Source organism: Myotis myotis, unplaced genomic scaffold, assembly GCF_014108235.1.
Source record: "Myotis myotis isolate mMyoMyo1 unplaced genomic scaffold, mMyoMyo1.p scaffold_m19_p_8, whole genome shotgun sequence".
In the NCBI taxonomy this organism is placed as follows: Eukaryota; Metazoa; Chordata; class Mammalia; order Chiroptera; family Vespertilionidae; genus Myotis; species Myotis myotis.
In genome coordinates, this window is record NW_023416390.1 from 54538467 (window position 1) to 54560720 (window position 22254).

Here is a 22254-nt window from a genome sequence, read left to right on the forward strand (position 1 = left end):
CTGAAGCTACAAGTAAAACATTAGCAATGCCAGAAAACCAGGGCTGCTCAGAAAGACTCATGATCAACATCAACAACCTCATGCATGAAATAAGTGAATTAACAAAATTGTACAAGATGCTACATGAGGTAGAAAAGGAAGCCTAATCTCAAGCAGCAGCAAAAGGTATTGCTCCCACAGAAGTAACAATGGTGATTAAATATGAGCGTAACAGTGATCCAGGTAGATATAATTCTCCACGCGTAATCGAGGTTGCTGTCATACTCAGAAATGAAGAAGGAGAACCTCTTTTGAAAGGGACTTGCTCATTCATTGTAAACCAGATCCCCCAAATCCAAATGCCACTAAAATGAAACAAATCAATATCCTGTTTCCTACATTAGATGCAATGACAAATCCTATTCTTTTTCCACATGGTGAAAAAGGCTGGGGAACAGATATTGCATTAAGACTCAGAGACAACAGTGTAATCGACAATAATACTACACAAAATGTAAGGACACGAGTCACACAAATGCGGTATTATGGATTTCATCTCTCTGAGCGGGACACGTTCAATCCTACTTTAAATGTAGGAAAATTAACTCAACAGTTTATCGTGGATTCATATTAAAAAATGGAGGCCAATTGGATGAATTTCATCAAAGCAAACCAATCTAAGTTGAGAGTTAAAAAATATAGTGGTTTGATAGATTATCTCAAATCTAGATCTGAAAATGACAATGTGCCAATTGGTAAAATGATAATACTTCCATCATCTTCTGAGAGTAGTCCCAGAAATATGCAGCAGCGATATCAGGATGCTATGGCAATTGTAACGAGGTATGGCAAGCCCGATTTATTCATAACCATGGCATGCAACCCCAAATGGGCAGATATTGCAAACAATTTACAACGCTGGCAAAAAGTTGAAAACAGACCTGACTTGGTAGCCAGAGTTTTTAATATTAAGCTGAATGCTCTTTTAAATGATATCTGTAAAGTCCATTTATTTGGCAATGTAATAGCTAAAATTCATGTCATTGAATTTCAGAAACGTGGACTGCCTCACGCTCACGTATTATTGATATTAGATAGTGAGTCCAAATTACGTTCCTCTAATTAATTCCCTTTCAATGTGCATGAATTTCGTGCACCAGGCTACTAGTATTATAATAAATGAATAATGTTGAAAATGAATTCATTAGCTTAGATAAATTAACAGATCAACAACTACTTCAAAATGAAGTTTTGAACTATTTCTTAAGCTACTTAATTAAGTACTTTATAAACGCAAGCAAATTGTGTAATAATTTAAAAACGAAAACTTTATAGTAGGGGAAACAGAATAGCAATGGCTCACTGCTCTACATACTTATGTTATAAAAATTATAGTATTCTAGTCTAATTGTCTATATACCCAATTTTCCTTTAAGCTATGACTCCTCAAGGGCGGACTATTTAGTCCTGATATCTCCACAGTATAGCAGAGTGTCTGGCACATACTGAGATGCTCAGTAAACATTACTTGAACAAATAAATAACTTAAGTACTTAAAGAAGTATCAGAGAAATAGATATGCTTTCCCAAGTGACCTGAAGGAAAGGACAACATGCACTGCTTATATTCCATAAGGGAAACAGGAACAATGGAGACAAGGTCAGCAGGTGAATAAGACAAAGGAAGTTAAGTTTGAGAAAATGGATGCAAATGATAGGCAATGTCTGAAGATTTTTCTTTTAAAAAAAGGGGAAGCTTATGCCATCAGAAAAAAACCCTACTAATTTGAGAAGAGATAATACACAGTATTCAGAAAATAGTAAAAAAAAAATTGGCCAGAAGGCTGTGAGAGGGAAAGTACAGAGAATATTAGGTCAAACTAGAGGCCCAGTGCATGAACTTTGTGCACCAGGGGGGGGTGGGGGCAGGGGAGGATGTCCCTCAGCCCGGCCTGCACCCTCCCCAATCCGGGACATCCCTCTCGCAATCTGGGACTGCTGGCTCCTAACCGCTAACCTGCCTGCCTGCCTGATCGCCCCTAACTGTCCTCCCCTGCCGGCCTGATCACCCCTAACTGCTCTCCTCTGCCGACCTGATCATCCTTAACCGACTCTGCCTCGGACCCCACCACCGTAGCTTTGTCCAGAAGGAAGGAAGGACGACTAGAAGATGTCTGTTCGACCAGGTCTAATTAGCATATTACCCTTTTATTAGTATAGATTGCAAAATAACCAATGGAATTCAGTTTATTTGCTATGTTTGGAAACTAAAAGAAACAAAAAGTGTTTTTTAAATTAAATGCTTTTGTGCAACCTGAAAAGTCCTTTTAAAAGGTCAGATAATTATTGCACTGTCACAGTATTTAAAAAGAAAACCAATTACAGAGCAAGTGCATTCCAGCACTACCAAAGACCCCATATAACAGAAAAATCACTAACAAACGCATTGAAAATGTACAACAGCAATGTCTTGTCAACACTTCTGTACAGAGCACAGACATGACAGCTAAAACAGACAGAAGAGAAGATGCTTTTGACAGCCAGTGTGTGTGAATGATTCTTTGAGTCAGATGGCAGCAACAAGTTACCAACTAAGAGATCTGCATGACAACTAACCATCCATCTGTATCAAACACCATCTGGCCAAGATGACTCTGGCTTCTGTGTATTTGACACTCCTTCCAATTCTAAAGACTAGCAAAACAAGTGGTCTACCAGCATCTAAAGAGGCAAAACAGGTTCTTAGGTACTTGTATTATAATGCATGTTGTATTCTTTCTTAGTGTTCAAAAGCAAAAGTTACAACAATGGTTATCACATATAGTACATATCTTAAATTTATTAAAAATGGCTGGCCATACATACTCTCAACTATCATAAATCAAAAGCTTATTTTAAGAAATGTCCCTTTATCTAGGCAAAATTTGAATCTATCTTCAAAACTATAGCAGCATATTTTCCATAATTTTGGACATATAGCTGCATAACTTTTTATGAGTTCCATAAATATTAAAATAGAGTTCTATAAATTAAATTTTTTCTATGCTGACACTGAAAATTCTCATTTTTCATATTTCCCAAAGCACTTATTCCTAGATGAAGAAAAAAAGTCTAGTGTCCTTATGTCATCTGTAATACTCTAAATAGATCAAACGTAAGTTATCTCTTCTTGAACATAATCTCTTCTCATCCTCAAGGACTAATCTCAACATTTTGAAAAATACCATTGTTTCCTCCAAGTATAAAAAACTGGAATTTAACAAATGTTGAATGAATTTAAAAAACAGTCTCAATTTAAAAACCTTTTAAACTGTACCAAGATTAACAAAGAGAACAAAAGCTTTATTGAAGGATTTGCTTGGCTACCATAAATGCTTTCAATAGAGAGCTCCAGAGTTCATAAAGGAAGATAATTAAATATTAATTATCCCAATACACAGCACTTTAGACACAAACTAACTGTCATATCTTCACACTTTGGCAAACTAAACATCAACTTCAATTTTAAGTAAAGAAAAAAAAGATTGTATAGGATTAACAACTCAGGATCCTGGTTTACACAGCTCATTCTTCACCCACTCTCTGCTATATTCTCTTATAACTAGGCAGAAGTCCTGCCCTCACCACTGCCAAGATTTATCTAGGCTGGAACTACAATTTAACAAATCAGATTATTAGGTGATGGTGTTGCCATCAATTTCACAGCATGTCAAATGATAAAGTAAGACAAACTATTTTTATTTTATAATTCTGTGTTTTGGTCCTGGTTAATTTACTTAGTCTCTTTTAGCCTTGGTTTCTTTCTCTTTGGAAATGAAAATAATATTTACCTGAAGCACTGAGAGTACATGTATAAAATATCCAGCACATAATAAGCTCCTTGTAAACATTAATTCCTTTCCTTTAATAATGAGTAAGGTATCTACATAATATCTATTATCATAGCCCAGTGATGGCGAACCTATGACACGCATGTCAGAGGTGACATGTGAACTCATTTTTTTGGTTAATTTTTCTTTGTTAAATGGCATTTAAATATATAAAATAAATATCAAAAATATAAATCTTTGTTTTACTATGGTTGCACATATCAAAAAATTTCTATATGTGACATGGCACCAGAGTTAAGTTAGGGTTTTTCAAAATGCTGACACGACGAGCTCAAAAGGTTCGCCATCACTGTCATAGCCTATAGTACACACATCCATTAACTAAAGCTCTGATTACCAATGAATACTGGCAATTTGTCACCAGACTTACCACACAACCACCCTATGCTCTAAGCCAGTTTTTTTCAGTCTTTCTTCTAGATCATTGTAACCTATAACTCAGAAGTTTCTCTTTGAGAAATCAGAGTGGTACCTCCATTGAATCAAAAACATTCTGTCAAGCAAAAACTCTGGTTGTTCAAAGCTTACAAAGAAGGTTCATAAAGCTTATAAAAATAGGCTAAACTGATTAAGGAATAATTAATGGCTATTAATAATACAAAAATAGCATGTTTATTGAAAAAAATGCAAACAACAAAATGTCCACCATCACTACCACAACAAAAAGCCAGGTATGTACAAAGTAAAAAGTGGCAGCCTCTTCCTTTTATTTGCTTTCCATTCCTCCTCAGAAGCAATTACTACTGACATTTTGGTATGTACCCTTTCAGAACTTCTGTGTACATGTATGTATATCTCACTTTTAAAAAATGCAAATTGTTCTGTAATCAAATTTTTCAACACCTCATTATCCTCATATGATCATTTCACTGAATACTTACTATGCAACAAAATCAGAGAGCTATATATTCTTTATATCTCATTTATTCCTTACACTAATCTTCTGAGGAGGTTACAGATGAGAAAACGGAGGCACAAAGAGGTATAAAATAACATGCCCCAAATTTCTAAATAGGTAGTAGAGATGGGATTTGAATCTAGGTTTGCCTGACCAAGCCCCTAAATAACCATTATGGCATATCATGTGAGTATATCTAGCTCTACTGAGGTCCTGTTTGCTAAATACTTTTCCCTTAGACCAGCGGTTCTCAACCTGTGGGTCGCGACCCCTTTGGGGGTCGAAACACCCTTTCACAGGGGTCACCTAAGACCATCGGAAAACACATATATAATTAGATATTGTTTTTGTGATTAATCACTATGCTTTAATTATGTTCTATTTGTAACAATGAAAATACATCCTGCATATCAGATATTTACATTACGATTCATAACAGTAGCCAAATTCCAGTTATGAAGTAGCAACGAAAATAATTTTGTGGTTGGGGGTCACCACAACATGAGGAATTGTATTAAAGGGTCGCAGCATTAGGAAGGTTGAGAGCCACTGCCTTAGACAATCTCATCCCCAGTGGCTGGTTACATGCAAGACTCAAATTTCTCCTTCTAGTCCAGACTTCTCCTTTGGCCTCCAGATCTATGTGGCCAAGTGCTACTAGAAAAGCATTTCAAATTTTACTTATTCAAAATTAATGATTACCTTCCCTCCAACCACCTCACTGTTCCCACACCCCACCCTGCTGCCTGTAAAATTAGGTCCTTTGCTAGTATTCCTTCTTTCAGTATCTGGCAACACTGTCTATCCAGAAAGCTATAACTATACTTGACATCTATACTTGTTCTATAGCCAATCCATTACTGTCAATTTTAATCTTAAATATTTCTCCAATCTATCCCTTTTTTCACCTTCAAAGTAGCCATCACAGTTCAAGCCATCACAACTTTAATGAACTACTGCAATGGCCTACCTATTCTCCTTAAATCTATCAGTCAATACATTCTCTTCACACTAGTTACTGTGTTCTTTGCAAAATGCAAATCTAACCATAATACCAAATCTCCCCCTCCAGTCCCCAAATCTTAAATGGTTTCCTATTGCTCTTAGAATAAAGAACCAAAAGTTTTCAATATGGCATCTAAGCCTCTACATAGTCTTGCCCCTGGCTCTTCTCATTGCACTATTTCCCTTATATTTTCAGTTCTTTTAGGCCAATGGGTCTTTATAACACAGGTCCCTATACCCAGAAAGCAACACCCACCTCAACCCAGCCCTTTCAAAAATCACTTCATAAAGATTGTCTTCTCGGACCTCTTAGATTAGGTGAAGTAGACAATCTAATAACAGTTTCTTCCTGACACTTATCAGACTTTGAAACTTTACATTTCTGAGATTGACTAGTCTCTGCTTTGCCAGACTGTGCCATCATTCCACAAAGCAGGGAGCGTGTCTTGCTTATCATTGCAGACCCAATACTTACAGCAGTTTCTGTTATATTAACTAAGGTGCTCAAAATAGTTTTGAATAAATATCAGAATTTTAATTTTTCTAATTATCAGTGGATCTTCTTGAACCTAGCATAACTGTCTAAAAGTTTTGACAGGACATATTTCTGGATATAAAAACCTGGAACAAAGGATACATTTTAAATTCTGATAGGTGCAAATGAGTCTATGGCAAAGTACTAACAGTACAATAGAAGAAGTGAGGCTTTGATTAGAAACAGCCAGAAGCACCCTTATTCTAGTATCAGTAGTTTCAGTAGAAAAAACATATAGAGTGAACTGCTCTGTTCCCATCAACACTTTACACAAAGAAATACGTTTTTTGGGAACACAGAAAGGAAAAAAAGGGTGGTAAACAATGAGATAATTTACATCTTAAGTAAAAGTAAAGGCATTAAAAAAATAAAATAGTACCTACAATAAAGGCATTTTTAAAAAAATATATATTTTATTGATTTTTTACAGAGAGGAAGGGAGAGGGATAGAGAGTTAGAAACATCGATGAGAGAGAAACATCGATCAGCTGCCTCCTGCACATCTCCTACTGGGGATGTGCCCACAACCCAGGTACATGCCCTTGACCGGAATTGAACCCGGGACCTTTCAGTCTGCAGGCCGACGCTCCATCCACTGAGCCAAACCGGTTTCGGCCAATAAAGGCATTTTATGCTTTCATGCAATCCTTTTAAAACATATTTTACAAACTTGTAGAGGTAACATAAGTCTTCTGGCCAAGGTAACATTTCAGATGGGCCAAGACCAGCTCTAGAGAAAAATAATCTGACAAGACAGTCCTTAGAAATTTACATTTATTGTCAGAAAAACAGTTTTGGATCTGTAATTTAAGATAAAAAGAGCATAGTCAAATTTAGTCTTATTTGAGGTCTTTACCTTAGACCAGTGGTCGTCAAACTGCAGCTCTCGAGCCACACGTGGTTCTTTGGCCCCTTGAGTGTGGCTCTTCCACAAAATACCATGTGCGGGCGCGCACGTACAGTGGGATTGACACTTTGTGGCCCATGCGCAGAAGTCGGTACTACATATTTAATTCCACATTATGGAATCCTGTGATATTGGAAACTCTCCAGGCAAATTTAGCTTAGTCAGCCATAAGATGTGGCAAAACTGCTAATTATTTCCCCATATACATTCTCATTCTCTTTTTTAGTAATATAAACTATTATCTTGGCATATGGTCATCCAGCTAGGGAATATATTTACTAGCCTTCCCCACTACGAGGTGTGACCACGTAACTAGGTGCTAACTAACAGCATGTGAACAGAAGTAACCTGTACAAATTCTGGACCATCTCTTTCTTTCTCACCCCCTGACCCCCAAGCACACTGGCAGGGAAATAGTAACATATAGAGTAGCCACTGTGATTCCAGAGACACAAACCACATTTTAAGGATTCTCAACCTGCCTACCAGCCCTGGTTACTCAACTCTGGATTGTTATCTGAGCAAGAAATAAACTTTATATTTTCTTTATTGATTAAGGTATTACATATGTGTCCTTATTCTCCCATTGCTCACCGCCCCCCCCCCCCCCCCCGCACTCATGCTCTCATCCCCTGGTGTCTGTGTCCATTGGTCAGGCTTATATGCATGCACATAAGTCCTTTGGTTGATCTCTCTCCCTTACCCCCACTCTCCCATACCTTCCCTCTGAGGTTTGGTTTGATCGATGCTTCTCTGTCCCTGGATCTGTATTTGTTCATCAGTTTATGCTGTTCATTATATTCCACAAATGAGTGAGATCATGTGATATTTATCTTTCTGTGACTGACTTATTTCACTTAGCATAATGCTCTCCAGGTCCATCCATGATGTTGCAATGGTAGGAGTTCCTTCCGTTTTACAGCAGCGTAGTAGTCCATTGTGTAGATGTACCAAACTTCTATCTGATTTAGCCACAATATTTCTTGGTCTCTCCATAACAACAGCTTATCCTCTACTATACTTAATTCAGAGGCCAAGCCAACTCTATCACTTCCCTATGTAATAGTCTCTTCTCTTATTCTGTAAATCTATTAGAACTGTCTATGTCAGGGGCTATTGTGATTTAAACATTCCTCTTTTCTGTAAGTCAGAAAACCTCTTAGTGCAGATACATATGAATGCTTACACAAAGAAAAAAGAAGAATAAGCAATATTAGACAGTGAACCCTTTAAGTCAGCGGTTCTCAACCTGTGGGTCGCGACCCCTTTGGTGGTCGAACGACCCTTTCACAGGGGTCGCCTAAGACCATCCTGCATATCAGATATTTACATTACGATTCATAACAGTAGCAACATTACAGTTATGAAGTAGAAACGAAAATAATTTTATGGTTGGGTCACAACATGAGGAACTGTATTTAAAGGGCCAGAAGGTTGAGAACCACTGCTTTAAGTGCATGCTCTATGTTTTATTTATTTTTGAATCCCAGGCATTTATTATGTGCCTGGCACATCTTAAATTGGTTGTAGGACGAATGAAAGAAATATTAACAGCTTTATATTCTACCCTTTTTTGGTAAGAGATGTATAGATCACAAAATAAGAATTCATCCAAGAAAAGAGGGAGAACCAAGATGGCGGCATAGGTTAACGCCGGAGTTTGCTGCCTTGAAACAACTACTTCAAAAGTGAAACTAAAAGACGGAACGGACATCACCCAGAACCACAGGAACGCTGGCTGAGTGGAAGTCCTACAACTAGGAGGAAAGAGAAACGCATACGGACACTCAGAGGAGGCGCAGTGCTGAAGTCAAATTCTGAGGTGCGGAGTGCGCGGAGGAGCGGGCTGGTGGTGGAGGGCGCGGTTGGCGTTTTCAATCGGGAGGGAGTTGCAGACTCTGAGCTCCAGATACGGGCGAGTCTTTAGGGACCCAGACTCAAACGGGAGAAGCTGGACTGTCTGGCTTCGGTCAGAGCGAGTGCAGCTTTCTCTCCTAGGTTTGCAGCGTTTGCTGGGACTCAGAGAGGCAGAGCCCCTGGGGACAGGACTGAGAGCCGCCATAACTGCTCTCTCCGGCCCACCCTGTTGATCCTGTGCGACCCGCCCCGCCCAAGCCCTGCACAGAGGCATTTGCCGGATAGCCTCAGGCAAAGGCTAGATTAGCACCTCCCTAGAGGACAGAAGTTCTCTCACTGCTGACACAGCTGATTCTCACAGCCACTTGGCCTGGAGGTCAAACCCTCCCTGGTATTAGCTACAACAATCAAGGCTTAACTACAAGACTGCGCACAAAGACCACTAGGGGGTGCACCAAGAAAGCATAACAAAATGCGGAGACAAAGAAACAGGACAAAATTGTCAATGGAAGATATAGAGTTCAGAACCACACTTTTAAGGTCTCTCAAGAACTGTTTAGAAGCCGCCGATAAACTTAATGAGATCTCCAAGAAAACTAATGAGACCCTCGATGTTATGATGGGGAACCAACTAGAAATTAAGCATACACGGACTGAAATAATGAATATTATACAGACTCCCGACAGCAGACCAGAGGAGCGCAAGAATCAAGTCAATGATTTGAAATGCGAGGAAGCAAAAAACACCCAACCGGAGGGGCGGAATAAAAAAAGAATCCAAAAATGCGAGGATAGTGTAAGGAGCCTCTGGGACAGCTTCAAGCGTACCAACATCAGAATTATAGGGGTGCCAGAAGATGAGAGAGAGCAAGATATTGAAAACGTATTTGAAGAAATAATGACAGAAAACTTCCCCCACCTGGTGAAAGAAATGGACTTACAGGTCCAAGAAGCGCAGAGAACCCCAAACAAAAGGAATCCAAAGAGGACCACACCAAGACACATCATAATTAAAATGCCAAGAGCAAAAGACAAAGAGAGAATCTTAAAAGCAGCAAGAGAAAGAAACTCAGTTACCTACAAGGGAATACCCATACGACTGTCAGCTGATTTCTCAACAGAAACTTTGCAGGCCAGAAGAGAGTGGCAAGAAATATTCAAAGTGATGAATACCAAGAACCTACAACCAAGATTACTTTATCCAGCAAAGCTATCATTCAGAATTGAAGGTCAGATAAAGAGCTTCACAGATAAGGAAAAGCTAAAGGAGTTCATCACCACCAAACCAGGATTATATGAAATGCTGAAAGGTATCCTTTAAGAAGAGGAAGAGGAAGAAAAAGGTAAAGATACAAATTATGAACAACAAATATGCATCTATCAAAAAGTGAATCTAAGAATCAAGTGAATAAATAATCTGATGAACAGAATGAACTGGTGATTATAATAGAATCAGGGACATAGAAAGGGAATGGACTGACTATTCTTGGGGGGGAAAGGGGTGTGGGAGATGCGGGAAGAGACTGGACAAAAATCGTGCACCTATGGATGAGGACAGTGGGTGGGGAGTGAGGGCGGAGGGTGGGGCGGGAACTGGGAGGAGGGGAGTTATGGGGGGAAAAAAGAGGAACAAATGTAATAATCTGAACAATAAAGATTTAATTTAAAAAAAAAAAAGAATTCAGCCAAGAAAAGAGGAGACTATATTAGGGTCATAGCAAGAGGAAGAAAACAGTTTGAAAGCCTGAAATGGGCTATGATTTATCCAGGTTATTATGCTGAATATGAAGTTTAGAGTCAGATAAACTTAGTTTCGGTATAGATTCTGCCACTGAGGTTGAAAAACTAACTTTATTGAGTATCAGTTTCATCTGAAAATGGGCTCACAATGCTGACATTGTAGGGCTAAGAGGATTTACATATAAATTTAAAGTATGTAACAATTTACTAGACACTTAGACAGGAGGTTCTAAGACAAACAATTTAAAGGCACAGTGGCAGGACTGCCTAGGCACAACAATGGAAAATCTGGTATAGAAAAGAGAAAAACAGTATTTAGGGGTCAGGGAATGTAAATATACTTGATGATCAGTAGTAGTGTGCGGGATCATCCTTTAAAACTTAAGCGAGGTAATTTAGGATACATAAAAAGGCAACTTATAAAACTCTTCACTCCTTTGAAATGGTATAAGTGAGAAAAAAGAATGGATATATAAGTTCAGGTCTGACATCAATTTAATGTGCCTTCCAAATGGAAATGAGATGAGCCTAGAGCTCAGAGGGCAGGTCTGGAGTAAGATAATGTGGGAGTCGTTCTTACAGGTATCTGAGGCCACAGGAAAAGATGTGATAGCTTATGTTATACAGTAAAAAGCTAGTAAGGGGAGGTGAGGGGAGGCGGGGTCACACGGGCTCGCCTTGCGCGTTCTGACCCGGCCCTTCGGGCCTCCGGGGGGCGCTCCGGGGCAACTCCCCCTCGGAGGGGCTCAGCCTGCGGGGTCCCCACAGCAGCTGCGGGCGGGCGGGTCGGCCTCCTCCCCTTTACAAAAGCCTCCAAGTCTATCACCTTTTGTGCCCTTTCCTCAGAAGGAAAAGCATCTCCATCCTTCGCATCGCTTACTTCGGCCTCAGGGTGCCCTGTCCCCAGCAGCCTGGCACTTTCTTCGGGCCCGGTGCGCCCTCCGTGGAATTGTTCCCACAGGGGGTGTCCGTTATTGCAGTTTGATGACGAATGCCTGCTGCCTAAAGACTGAAGGTCTGAGGCCAGACTTCCCATTACTACTTAATCAAGAGGAACTGAGTTTGAGACATACTCTCTTAAAGAGACTTTGGGAACAAGAAGTGTTCAGGCAGGTTCCTCTCAGACTCAGAGGATGCTGGCCATTGATCTTTCTCCTTATGACTTTTTCTGTCTTCATGTAGAGAAGTCCAAGGGGGAAAAGATTATCACTGGATGCCTGACACATTATTCTCAGCTCTGCTTGCTCAGAACTCTGCCAGGTGAGGAGGGAGACACAGAAAGGGAAGAATGGGTGCAGGATTGCTGACATCTTGGTCACAGGACTTGGTGATCTTTGAGGAAGTGGCAGTGGACTTCTCCCAGGAGGAGTGGGCACTCCTGAACTCTGCTCAGAAAATCCTGTACAGAGATGTGATGATGGAGAACTTTAGGAATCTGGCCTCCGTGGGAGGATATCATCTCTGCAAATACAGTCTGATCACTGAAGTGGAGCAGGAAGAACTGAGGCCAGGGAAGAGAAGAATTCTCCAAGGGGCCTGTTCAGTTTCAGGCTGGGCGACTCAATTTAAATCAAAACATGCAATTCCTATGCAGAATGTTCCTGAGGAAAAAACTTCTAATGGCATACAAATGGACATGTGCAAAACCCTGTTGGAGAGAAACTCTGCGAATGCAGTGACTATGGACAATGACCTTCTATTAGGGTGCACAAAAACTCATGTACTGAGGAGGGAAGCTCAAAATGTGATAAACATGGGAAGGTTTTTACTGGCCCCTTGTCCCTTCAGAAATGTGCGAGACTTCACACTGCAGAGACACCTATGAATGTAGTGACTGTGGGAAAATATTCATTTTTCACTCTTCCCTTAAGAAACATGTGAGATCACACAGTGGAGAGAAGCCTTATGAATGTAATCATTGTGGAAAATTCTTCAGCCAGAGCTCTCATCTTAATGTGCACAAAAGAACCCACACTGGAGAGAAGCCCTATGAATGCAGCAACTGTGGGAAAGCCTTTATTGACCAGTCATTCCTTAAGAAACATCGACGCTCTCACACTGGAGAGAAACCTTATGAGTATGATCAATGTGGAAAATCCTTCAGCACGGGCTCTTATCTTATTGTGCACAAGGGAATGCACACTGGAGAGAAAACTTATGAATGTAAAGAATGTGGGAAGGCCTTTAGGAATTCCTCTTGCCTGTGGGTACATGTGAGAACTCACACAGGAGAAAAGCCCTATAAATATATTCATTGTGGAAAAGCATTTAGGATCAGCACTAACCTTATAATGCACAAGTGAATACATATTGGGCAAAAACTTTAAGAATGAAATGACTACAGGCTAGCTGTTAAGTGGTGCTTTACACAACATTCCTCACTCTAGAACTCACACTGGAGAGAAACCTCATTGTGACCAATGATGAAAGCCTTTAGGCACAACTCTCAACTTACCTTATACAGGGAGCAACCTTGAAATAAACCAAAAGGATGGCAGTTATAGGCTACTGATTATACAGCAAGGACATACAATAGTATTTGGCTGTACCAACCCTGGGATGCTTGTTTCTGGACTTCATGTAACATTAAAAAAAAAAAAGCTCCAAACTGGATTAAACCACTCTTGTGGGAAGATTCTGTTACAATGGATTTCACTCTCAATTGATAGATCTCATATGTGGCCAGGTTTTATGAATCTTTCAAGTATAGTTGAAAACAATGTATATTCTGTAATTATCAGGTGTAATAGATTTATCTGATAAATTTACTCTGGTTATTAAATTTGTATCATTACAAACCTTAAAAAAAAAAGCACACAGGCCTTAAAACTCTAATATTTAGAGGCCTGGCCATAGAGAAACCTAACAAAAGAGACTGAGGAAGTGGGGCTCAAGAGGGTATGAGAAAAATCAAACATGGTGCTGGAATGTTAAAGAAAATAGTGTTTAAAGGAAGAGGTAGTACAAGAGATAGTGAGTTATGAAATGAAATGAAGTAGCTCAATATGTATGAACATGAAAGACTATCAATTTAGGCAAATAAATTATAAAAATGAAATCTGTGGTCAGATTTTTTCAAATCCAAGTTCTACTAGCTTTACTACTTATTAGTTATGTAGTTATGTGCTTGTGGTCAAGTAATTTCACCTCTCTGCACTTAATTTTCCTCATCTGAAAAATGAAAATATTTCCTTATAAGATTTGTGTGATGATAAAATTTGATGATTGTAAAGCACTCTGACAAACATAGGCCTCACTAAATCTTAGTGATAATGACAATGAAGATAAAAATATTTTAAAAAACTTAAAACCTTTTTCAGATTGGCATGAACCTATTTTTTTTTAAAAATATATTTTACCGACTTTTCACAGAGAGGAAAGGAGAGGGACAGAGAGCCATCAATGAGAGAGAAACATCGATCAGCTGCCTCCCGCCCCTCCCCCCCCCCCCCCCCCCCCCCACTGGGGATGTGCCTGCAACCAAGGTACATGCCCCTGACCGAAATCGAACCTGGGACCCCTCAGTCCACAGGCCGACGCTCCATCCACTCGGCCAAACCAGCCAGAGTGGCATGAACCTATTTTTTTTAACCTATTTTTGATAAAACATTATTCACATATTCTAGAAGGATTTATATCAATTTACTAACAATGGTTACCCCTGAAGAGTGAGAAAGAGGACCATCACTTTATATTCTGTATATCTTGAATTATTTGTATTTTTATCGATAAGCATGTGCTGCTTTTATAATAATATTTTAAAAATCACTTACCTGCCTTGTCTTTGTCTCCCTTATTAATTTGAAATACTTAAATGCATCTGCTTGACAGAATGTTCTTGAATGGATGTAGCACATTGACTCCTCAAAGAGGGGCCTCACAGTCTTAAATTGTAGTGAACTAGAAGAAACACTGTGACAAGGACTGGCTTCGTGTGTGAACAGCTAAATGGTAAAAGCCTGTTCAAACTAATGAATGACAGATGGACAGCAATAAAACAGCTAGTAAGAAAATCTAGATTACACCAATTCTATTTTTTTTGTAGTAGATTTTTTAAAGGTTGTGGTAAAATATATACAACATAAAATTTGCCATTGTAACCAGTTCTAAGTGTACAGTTCTGTGGCATTAAATATACCCACATAGTTGTGCAACCATCACCACTATCTATCTCCATAATTTTTTCATCTTTCCCAAATGAAATTCTGTACCTGTTAAACACTAACTCTCCGTTCTCCTCCCCCAGGCTCTAGAAACCACCCTATTTTCTGTCTCTATGAATTAGACTACTCTAGGTATCTCATAAAAGTAGAATCATCTTTTGTTGTGAGTCTTATTTCACTTAACATAATATCTTAAAGGTTCATCTATGTTGTACCATGTGTCAGATTTCCTTCCTTTAAAGGCTGCATAATATTCCATTGTATGTATATATAGCATTTTGTTCATCCAAACATTCTGTTAAGACTAGAGGCCAGATGCACGAAATTCATGCAAGGGACTTGGCCCTCACAGCTGCGGCAGCTTGCCTTGGCCCTTGCAGCCCAGGCTTCGTCCGGAAGGTAGTTGGGAATGACGTCCAGAAGGTCGTTTGGCCGTCCGGTCTAACTAGCATATTACGCTTTTATTATTATAGATGGTATTACCTTGACTGATTTTGTATGTTAACCATCTTGCATTACAGGAATAAATCTGATTTGGTCAAGGTGTATAATGTTTGTAATATATGCTGCTGAATTAGATTTGCTAGTATTTTGTTGAGGATTTTTACATCGACATCTGTAAAGGATATTAGTTTAGTTCTCTTGTACTGTTTTTATCTGGCTTTGGTATCAGGGTAATACTGGCCACAAAGAATGAGTTAGAAAGTGTTCTATCCTAATCAATTTTTTTTTGGAGAATTTAAAAAGGATTGGTGTTAATTCTTATTTGAAGGTTTGGTAGAATTCATCAGTGAAGCATGAGTCCTGGACTTTCTTTGTTGGGAATTTTTTGATTACTGTTTCAATCTTAGATTTTTTATTTTTCATGATTTAGTCTTGGTAGCTTGAATGTTTTTAGCCATTTGTCCATTTGATCAAGGTTATCCAATTTGCTGGTATGAAACTTTTCCAAGGTTGTCCTGTTGCTTTTCTTATTCTCTTTCTCCTTGGTACCTCTTTCTCTTGTCACTTCAAATATCATCTCTATAAAGACAACTTCCAAAGTTGTATTTCCAACTGGTACCTTATTCCAAAGATCCATATTTCAAATGCCTGCTGATCATCTTCCTCTGGCTCTTGATCCAACATGTGAACTCAAAATATCTAAGCCAAATAAAGTAATTTCCTATACTAAAATCAGCATTCTCTACTTCTGTGGCTGCATCAATCTTCCATTCATCCAGGCTAAAAATCTTGGAAGTGCTCAAAATGGTATTTAAAACTTAGGTCTGACTTCAGAGCCTTTGATCTTATCTTTATATTAGTGACCCAGTGTGCGAAATCACACGAGACCCAGACCCACGGGGAATTGCGTGAGACCTGGGACCCCAAACCCCATTGCGCTGTGGGACTTCCCCAAGTTCCGCCGTGCCATGAGACCCAGAGTCAAGTCCCACCATGCTGCGGGGCCCAGAGTCAAGTTTCAGCCTGCCCGTGTGTGCCTTGCCGCACATGCAGCCCCGCCCACCCGTGCACACCTCACCGCGTGCACACGGTTCCACCCACCCGCGCACACCTTGCCACATACTCAGCCCTGCCCACCCGCATGCACCTTGCCGCGCACACAGCTTCCTGGTGACCTGTCTTTGGTCGTTACGGTGTTAGGGCCACTGGGTTTTTATAATATAGACTAGAGGCCCGATGCACAAAATTCGTGCAAGAGTAGGCCTTCCTTCCCCCAGCTGCTGGCACCGGCTTCCCTCTGGCATCCGGGACCCGGGCTTGCCTCTGGCCGCCAGCAGGCACCCGGGACCCAGGCTTCCCTCACAGCCCCAGCTCCACCCAGAAGGTCATCTGGAAGAATGTCCAGTCTAATTAGCATATTACACTTTAATTATTATAGATAGAAGTTTGAGAACTTGTTACTAAGGATTATAAGTGAGAAATAACTAGCTTGCTTTACTTTAAATTTCAATGTCATTTCTGGTAGTAGATACATGAGGAGAAGTTAGTGATTTACATTTGGTACTTTTGATTCTGTAAGTTCAAAAACAATAAATGTTGCCGAAGCCGGTTTGGCTCAGTGGATAGAGCATCGGCCTGCGGACTGAGGGGTCCCGGGTTCGGTTCCGGTCAGGGGCATGTACCTGGGTTGCGGGCATATCCCCAGTGGGAGATGTGCAGGAGGCGGCTGATCGATGTTTCTCTCTCATCGATGTTTCTGACTCTCTCTCTCTCCCTTCCTCTCTGTAAAAAATCAATAAAATATATTAAAAAAAACCCAAAAAACAATAAATGTTTAATAAAATAAAATCCCAAGAAATGTCAAAAGGAAGTATAAGTGTCTTCACACGTTTTAGAAAAAGTTAAAAATAAATGAGATTTAAAGTATAAAACCCAATGTCAGAACTCTTATTTCTTTGTATTACAGGCATACTTTGTTTTATTGCACTTTGCTTTATTGTGCTTCATAGATATTTCCTTTTCATCAGCACTGAGCCAAGACTCTACCAGTGAAAAGATTATGACTTGCTGAAGGCTCAGATGAATTTACTGAATAAATCTGATGTACGACACTGCGCAAGTTTAAGGTATATAGCATGTTATTTTGATACATGTATCCTATATAATAAAGAACTAATATGCAAATGGTCATTACATCCTCACACCATCACGCAGTAATGGCTCAGACACTCAACACTGGGGAGAGAGGAATGGGGACCAGCCAGGCACAAATGAGCTCGCGAGAGAGGAATGGGGACCAGCCAGGCACAAATGAGCTCATGAGAGAGGAATGGGGACCAGCCAGGCTGTGGCCCAGGAGAGGGACAAGCCACCTGCCCCGCAGTCCTGGGCGCCAGTGGCTGTGCCTGTGGCCTGGGAGAGGGACAAGCCACCCGTCCCATGGTCCTGGGCGCCAGCGCCTGCGGCCCAGGAGAGGGACAAGCTGCCTGCCCCACGGGTCTGGGACCAGCAGCTGGAGCTGCAGCCCTGGAGAGGGACAAGCCCCCGTCTCACGGTCCCAGGTGCCTGTGGCTGTGGCCCAGGCGAAGCCACCCGCCCACAGTCCCCTGCAGCTGTGGCCGGCACAGGAGAAGCTGGCCTGGGTCCTGGGTGTCCGCAGTCAGCCAGAGGAAGAAAAGCCCAGGTCCTGGGTGCCTGCGACTGGCTGGAGGAGGGAATCCTGGGTCCCGGGTGCGGGGTGAGACAGAGGCGGTTAGGGGCAATCAGGCCAGCAGGGGAGCAGTTAGGGGTGATCAGGCAGGCAGGCAGAGGTGGTTAGGGGCAGTCAGGCAGGCAGGCAGAGGGGTTAGGGGCGATCAGGCAGGCAGGCGAGAGGTTAGGAGCCAGCGGTCCCGGATTGCGAGAGGCAATCAGACATCCCCTGAGGGGTCCTGGATTGGAGAGGGTGCAAGCTGGGCTGAGGGGCCTCCCCCTGACCCCGTACACGAATTTCGTGCACCGGGCCTCTAGTATATTATAATATACTAAACACTGTAGTGTTATCACATTACATAATTATAGTAAAATGTTACTGTCTATATTCATTTTATTGTTCATTAGATCTCTTGTCTTATTTACTACTTGTTTGTACCCTTATTTGCCACCTGTTTGTACCTTAAACACCATCAATCTTATTTCCCTCCCCCCACGCCATCCCCTGGTTACTACCATTTAACTGTTTTTTATAAGTCTGACTTTTTAGATTTTACATATAAGTGATACATGATAACCCTTCTAATTTCTGGCCACCACCACCTCCTATATGCAAACTTATTTTCATTTGCAGCTATTTTTTCCCCTTTTGTTCCCTCCAGTACCCAGAGGAATAGATGTTTCTCCTCTTGTTCATAGTAAATTCCTTAACCTGTTCCTGACCAATGGGTTGGCCTCATTTCCTTCCTCTTACCACTTAGTCCTTTAACTATTTCCTTACACTATACATTCTAATAAAGAAATGTTATCCACATTCAAGGCTATAATAAAACCTGTTATTCTATTTTATTTATCTTTTATATTTTTATTGATTTCAGAGAGGAAGGGAGAGGGAGAGAATCATCAATGATGAGAGAGAATCATTGATCGGCTGCCTCCTGAACGCCCCCTAGTGGGGATGGAGCCCACAACCCAGGCATATGCCCTTGACCAAAATCGAACCCTTGACCCTTCAGTCCGCAGATCAACACTCTATCCACTGAGCCAAGCCGGCTAGGGCAAACCTGTTGTCCTATACTCTGCCTCTACAATCTCCAATTCAGAACTCTACACAGGCTTCTAGATCCATATTTGCAAACATCTACTAAACACTCTACCTGCATGCCCCATAGGTAACTAAACCTAACAACTAAAACCAAATTAGACATCATAATTCTCTATCTCCAAATTTGCACTTCCTCTCATTATTGGTTTCAGTTATCAGCACCACCATTAACCCAGTTTCTATTCCAGATATTTGGTTATCATTCTAGAATCCAGGCTGTCACCCTTAGAAGTAGCCTGCATTCAGGTGTCACCTGCTTTCCATTCTCTATCTCCTACATAAATCTTAGATCTCTTTTCCAATTCATTCCTAATATTTAATTTAACTCCTTATTTTGATTGCTTGAAATGGATGTCATTCATTTTTTCTTTTAAAAACAGAAGTATAACATAATTATATATTAAAAGTACATAAAGTTCAACTTGATGGTTGCCACTTACTTTTAAGAGCCAATGTTCCTGGCTCTTAGAACATTGCTTAGCATTGATATGTTTGTTGAGCTGAATTCCATATTGTTCTCTATCCTATCTTCTATCCCACAGTCTTTTATATAACTATATATTAGACTTTTCTAAAGCATATATTAATCCTTCAGTAAATTCTGACTGAATAAGAATAAAGTACAAACTACTTAGTCATATTAATCATGACTGAGCCATAATATACCTTCACAACTTCTTTTAGGAATCATAGGATCACCCTATAGTATACTGTGTATAGAGGTAATTTTACAAAGCTGAAACTTCTGGTAAGTCATTAAATATTCCACTGAGATAGTCTATTTTTCTGTTATAGTTAAAGATGGAAGACTATTATAAACTAATAACAAATTAGTTCTAGGATATTTAAAAATTTTTACTGACTTCCTGCTTGCCAAATAAAAATGTAAAAACAAAACAAAACATGCCCGGCCAGCGTGGCTCAGTGGTTGAGCACTAACCTATGAACAATGAGGTCATGGTTCCATTCTCGATCAGGGCACATGCCTGGGTTGAGGGCTCAATCCTCAGTGTGAGGGATGCAGGAGGCAGCCAATCAATGATTCTCTGTCATCATTGATGTTACTATCTCTCCCTCTCCCTTGATCTCTGAAATCAATAAATATATAAAAACAAAACAAAACACAAAACTAAGACAGTGATACTTCTTTCAGTTCATCATTTTATGTAAACACTATGAAACTAATATAAAATATTGAATGTCAATTGTAACTAAAAAAGAAATTATGAGACCATTTATAATATTTTCTTTATACAATCACCTTTAAATGAACTCTTCCCACAGGTCACATAAAAATCTCAGATTATATCCATTAATATATCCCAATGTTTCAGTACTTATAGTTCTTCAAGACAGTTTCTAACAATATAATATTTTTTCAGTAGCAAAAGACTCTCAAAATCCATTTACCAGGATAAATAACTTTGAAAACCAAAACCATATACCTTTTGCTGTAGTTCTTTTACTGCAGAATCTCTATCCATGCATGCCTGTCGGTAGGCTTCATAAGCTTTATTGAGTTGCTCACCAATGTTTTTATCCATTCCTCTCTGTCCTGTAGCATCACTATAAAGGATGGAGTAAATGACAGGTCTGGAAAATAACCAGAACAATTTATCGCTATTAAGTTAGATAAACCTCATTTTAAAAATGCGTCTTTAAAGACAGTTCTATATGGTCTATCATGAACATTATAGCATCAAGTACTATAAAGGTTTATAAAGGCATAAAGGTCTCATCTTAAATCCTAATAAGAAATACTGTGAAACCTTAATTTCTACATTTTTAAAAATATTCTTTACTAATGTTTAAGAGGCAAGCGTGGTTCCAGTTCATAAAGATGCTACTTTGAAAATAGTAAAGTGCAACCTAAAAATGGAGAAATATAAAAGGCCATTTTGTTATTAATACTTTATAGAAATGCATAACAGAATTAACAGCATGGGAAGAGATTTCTTTTTACTAAATGGACAGTTATTCCCACTTCCAAGGTGATTTCTCGCTACACTGAAATTAGAGCAAAATTAAATACACAATAAATGTTTGTGGATGAAGTTCACACTGTTGTTATCACAGAGCAATTAAGATGTGTGAAAATGCTCTTATTTTAGCACAAAATCTAGGGAGAACTGCTACTGGATTGTGTATTTAAAAAGAAAAATTATGTTCCTTCAAGTACTGCCCCCACTCCATATTAGTTTTCCAACTTCCCTGCTGTTTCTGAACTACAGGTGATTTACTCAGTGGAAGTAATTTGGTTTTATCATCTCAATTTCATAACATCTCTAACCACATACCTTAGCTCTGAGCAGAGAGCCATCCAATAACTGATTCCTCCTGTCCAGCTGTAAAAACCATACCACAGGACCTTTCTTTTAACCCTCTGAAGGCCACAGAGTAGACAAAGTTCTCTATCAGTTATAGGAGGTATTGGGAGTACCAAATTAGTTAGCTTCTTCTTTTTTTAATTTAAATTCTTTGTTTAAAGTATTACATGTCTCCTTTTCCCCCCATTGACTTCTCCCCGGCCGCTCCCACCTCCCCAGCACATGCCCTCACCCCCCTACTGTCTGTGTCCATTGGTTATGTTTATATGCATGCATATAAGCCCTTTGGTTGATCTCTTACCCCCTCCCCCCAGGCCTTCCCTCTGAGGTTTGATGATCTGTTCAATGGTTTTATGTCTCTGGATCTATCTTTGTTCATCAGTTTATGTTGTTCATTATATTCCACAAATGAATGAGATCATATGATGTTTATTTTTCTCCGACTGGCTTATTTTGCTTAGCATAATGCTCTCCCGGTCCATCCATGCTGTTGCAAATGGTAAGAGTTCTTTCTTTTTTACAGTAGTGTAGTATTCCATTATGTAGATGTACCAGTTTTTTAATCCACTCATCTGCTGATGGGCACTTAGGCAGTTTCTAAATCTTAGCTATTGTAATTTTTGTTATTAATACTTCATAGAAATGGACAACATAGGGGTGCATATATTCTTTCTGATTGGCATTTCTGATTTCTTGGGATATATTCCTAGAAGT

General features: G+C 39.8%; 1 protein-coding gene across 9 annotated transcripts in view; it reads right to left on the reverse strand.

Annotated features, from left to right (window-relative positions):
• Window positions 1-22254, reverse strand: part of TANK (TRAF family member associated NFKB activator) — a 105603-nt gene that overhangs the window by 42203 nt on the left and 41146 nt on the right. For 6 of the 9 annotated variants that reach the window (XM_036318634.1, XM_036318631.1, XM_036318629.1 and 3 more), the window contains one exon: window positions 20659-20806. In XM_036318634.1, coding sequence (XP_036174527.1) covers window positions 20659-20757 — 99 coding nt within the window. In that variant the 5' untranslated portion in view covers window positions 20758-20806. Of the gene's footprint in view, window positions 1-14583; window positions 14779-20658; window positions 20807-21510; window positions 21631-22254 lie in introns of those variants that run through there. The other 3 variants (XM_036318627.1, XM_036318628.1, XM_036318635.1) reach the window with 3 other exon arrangements.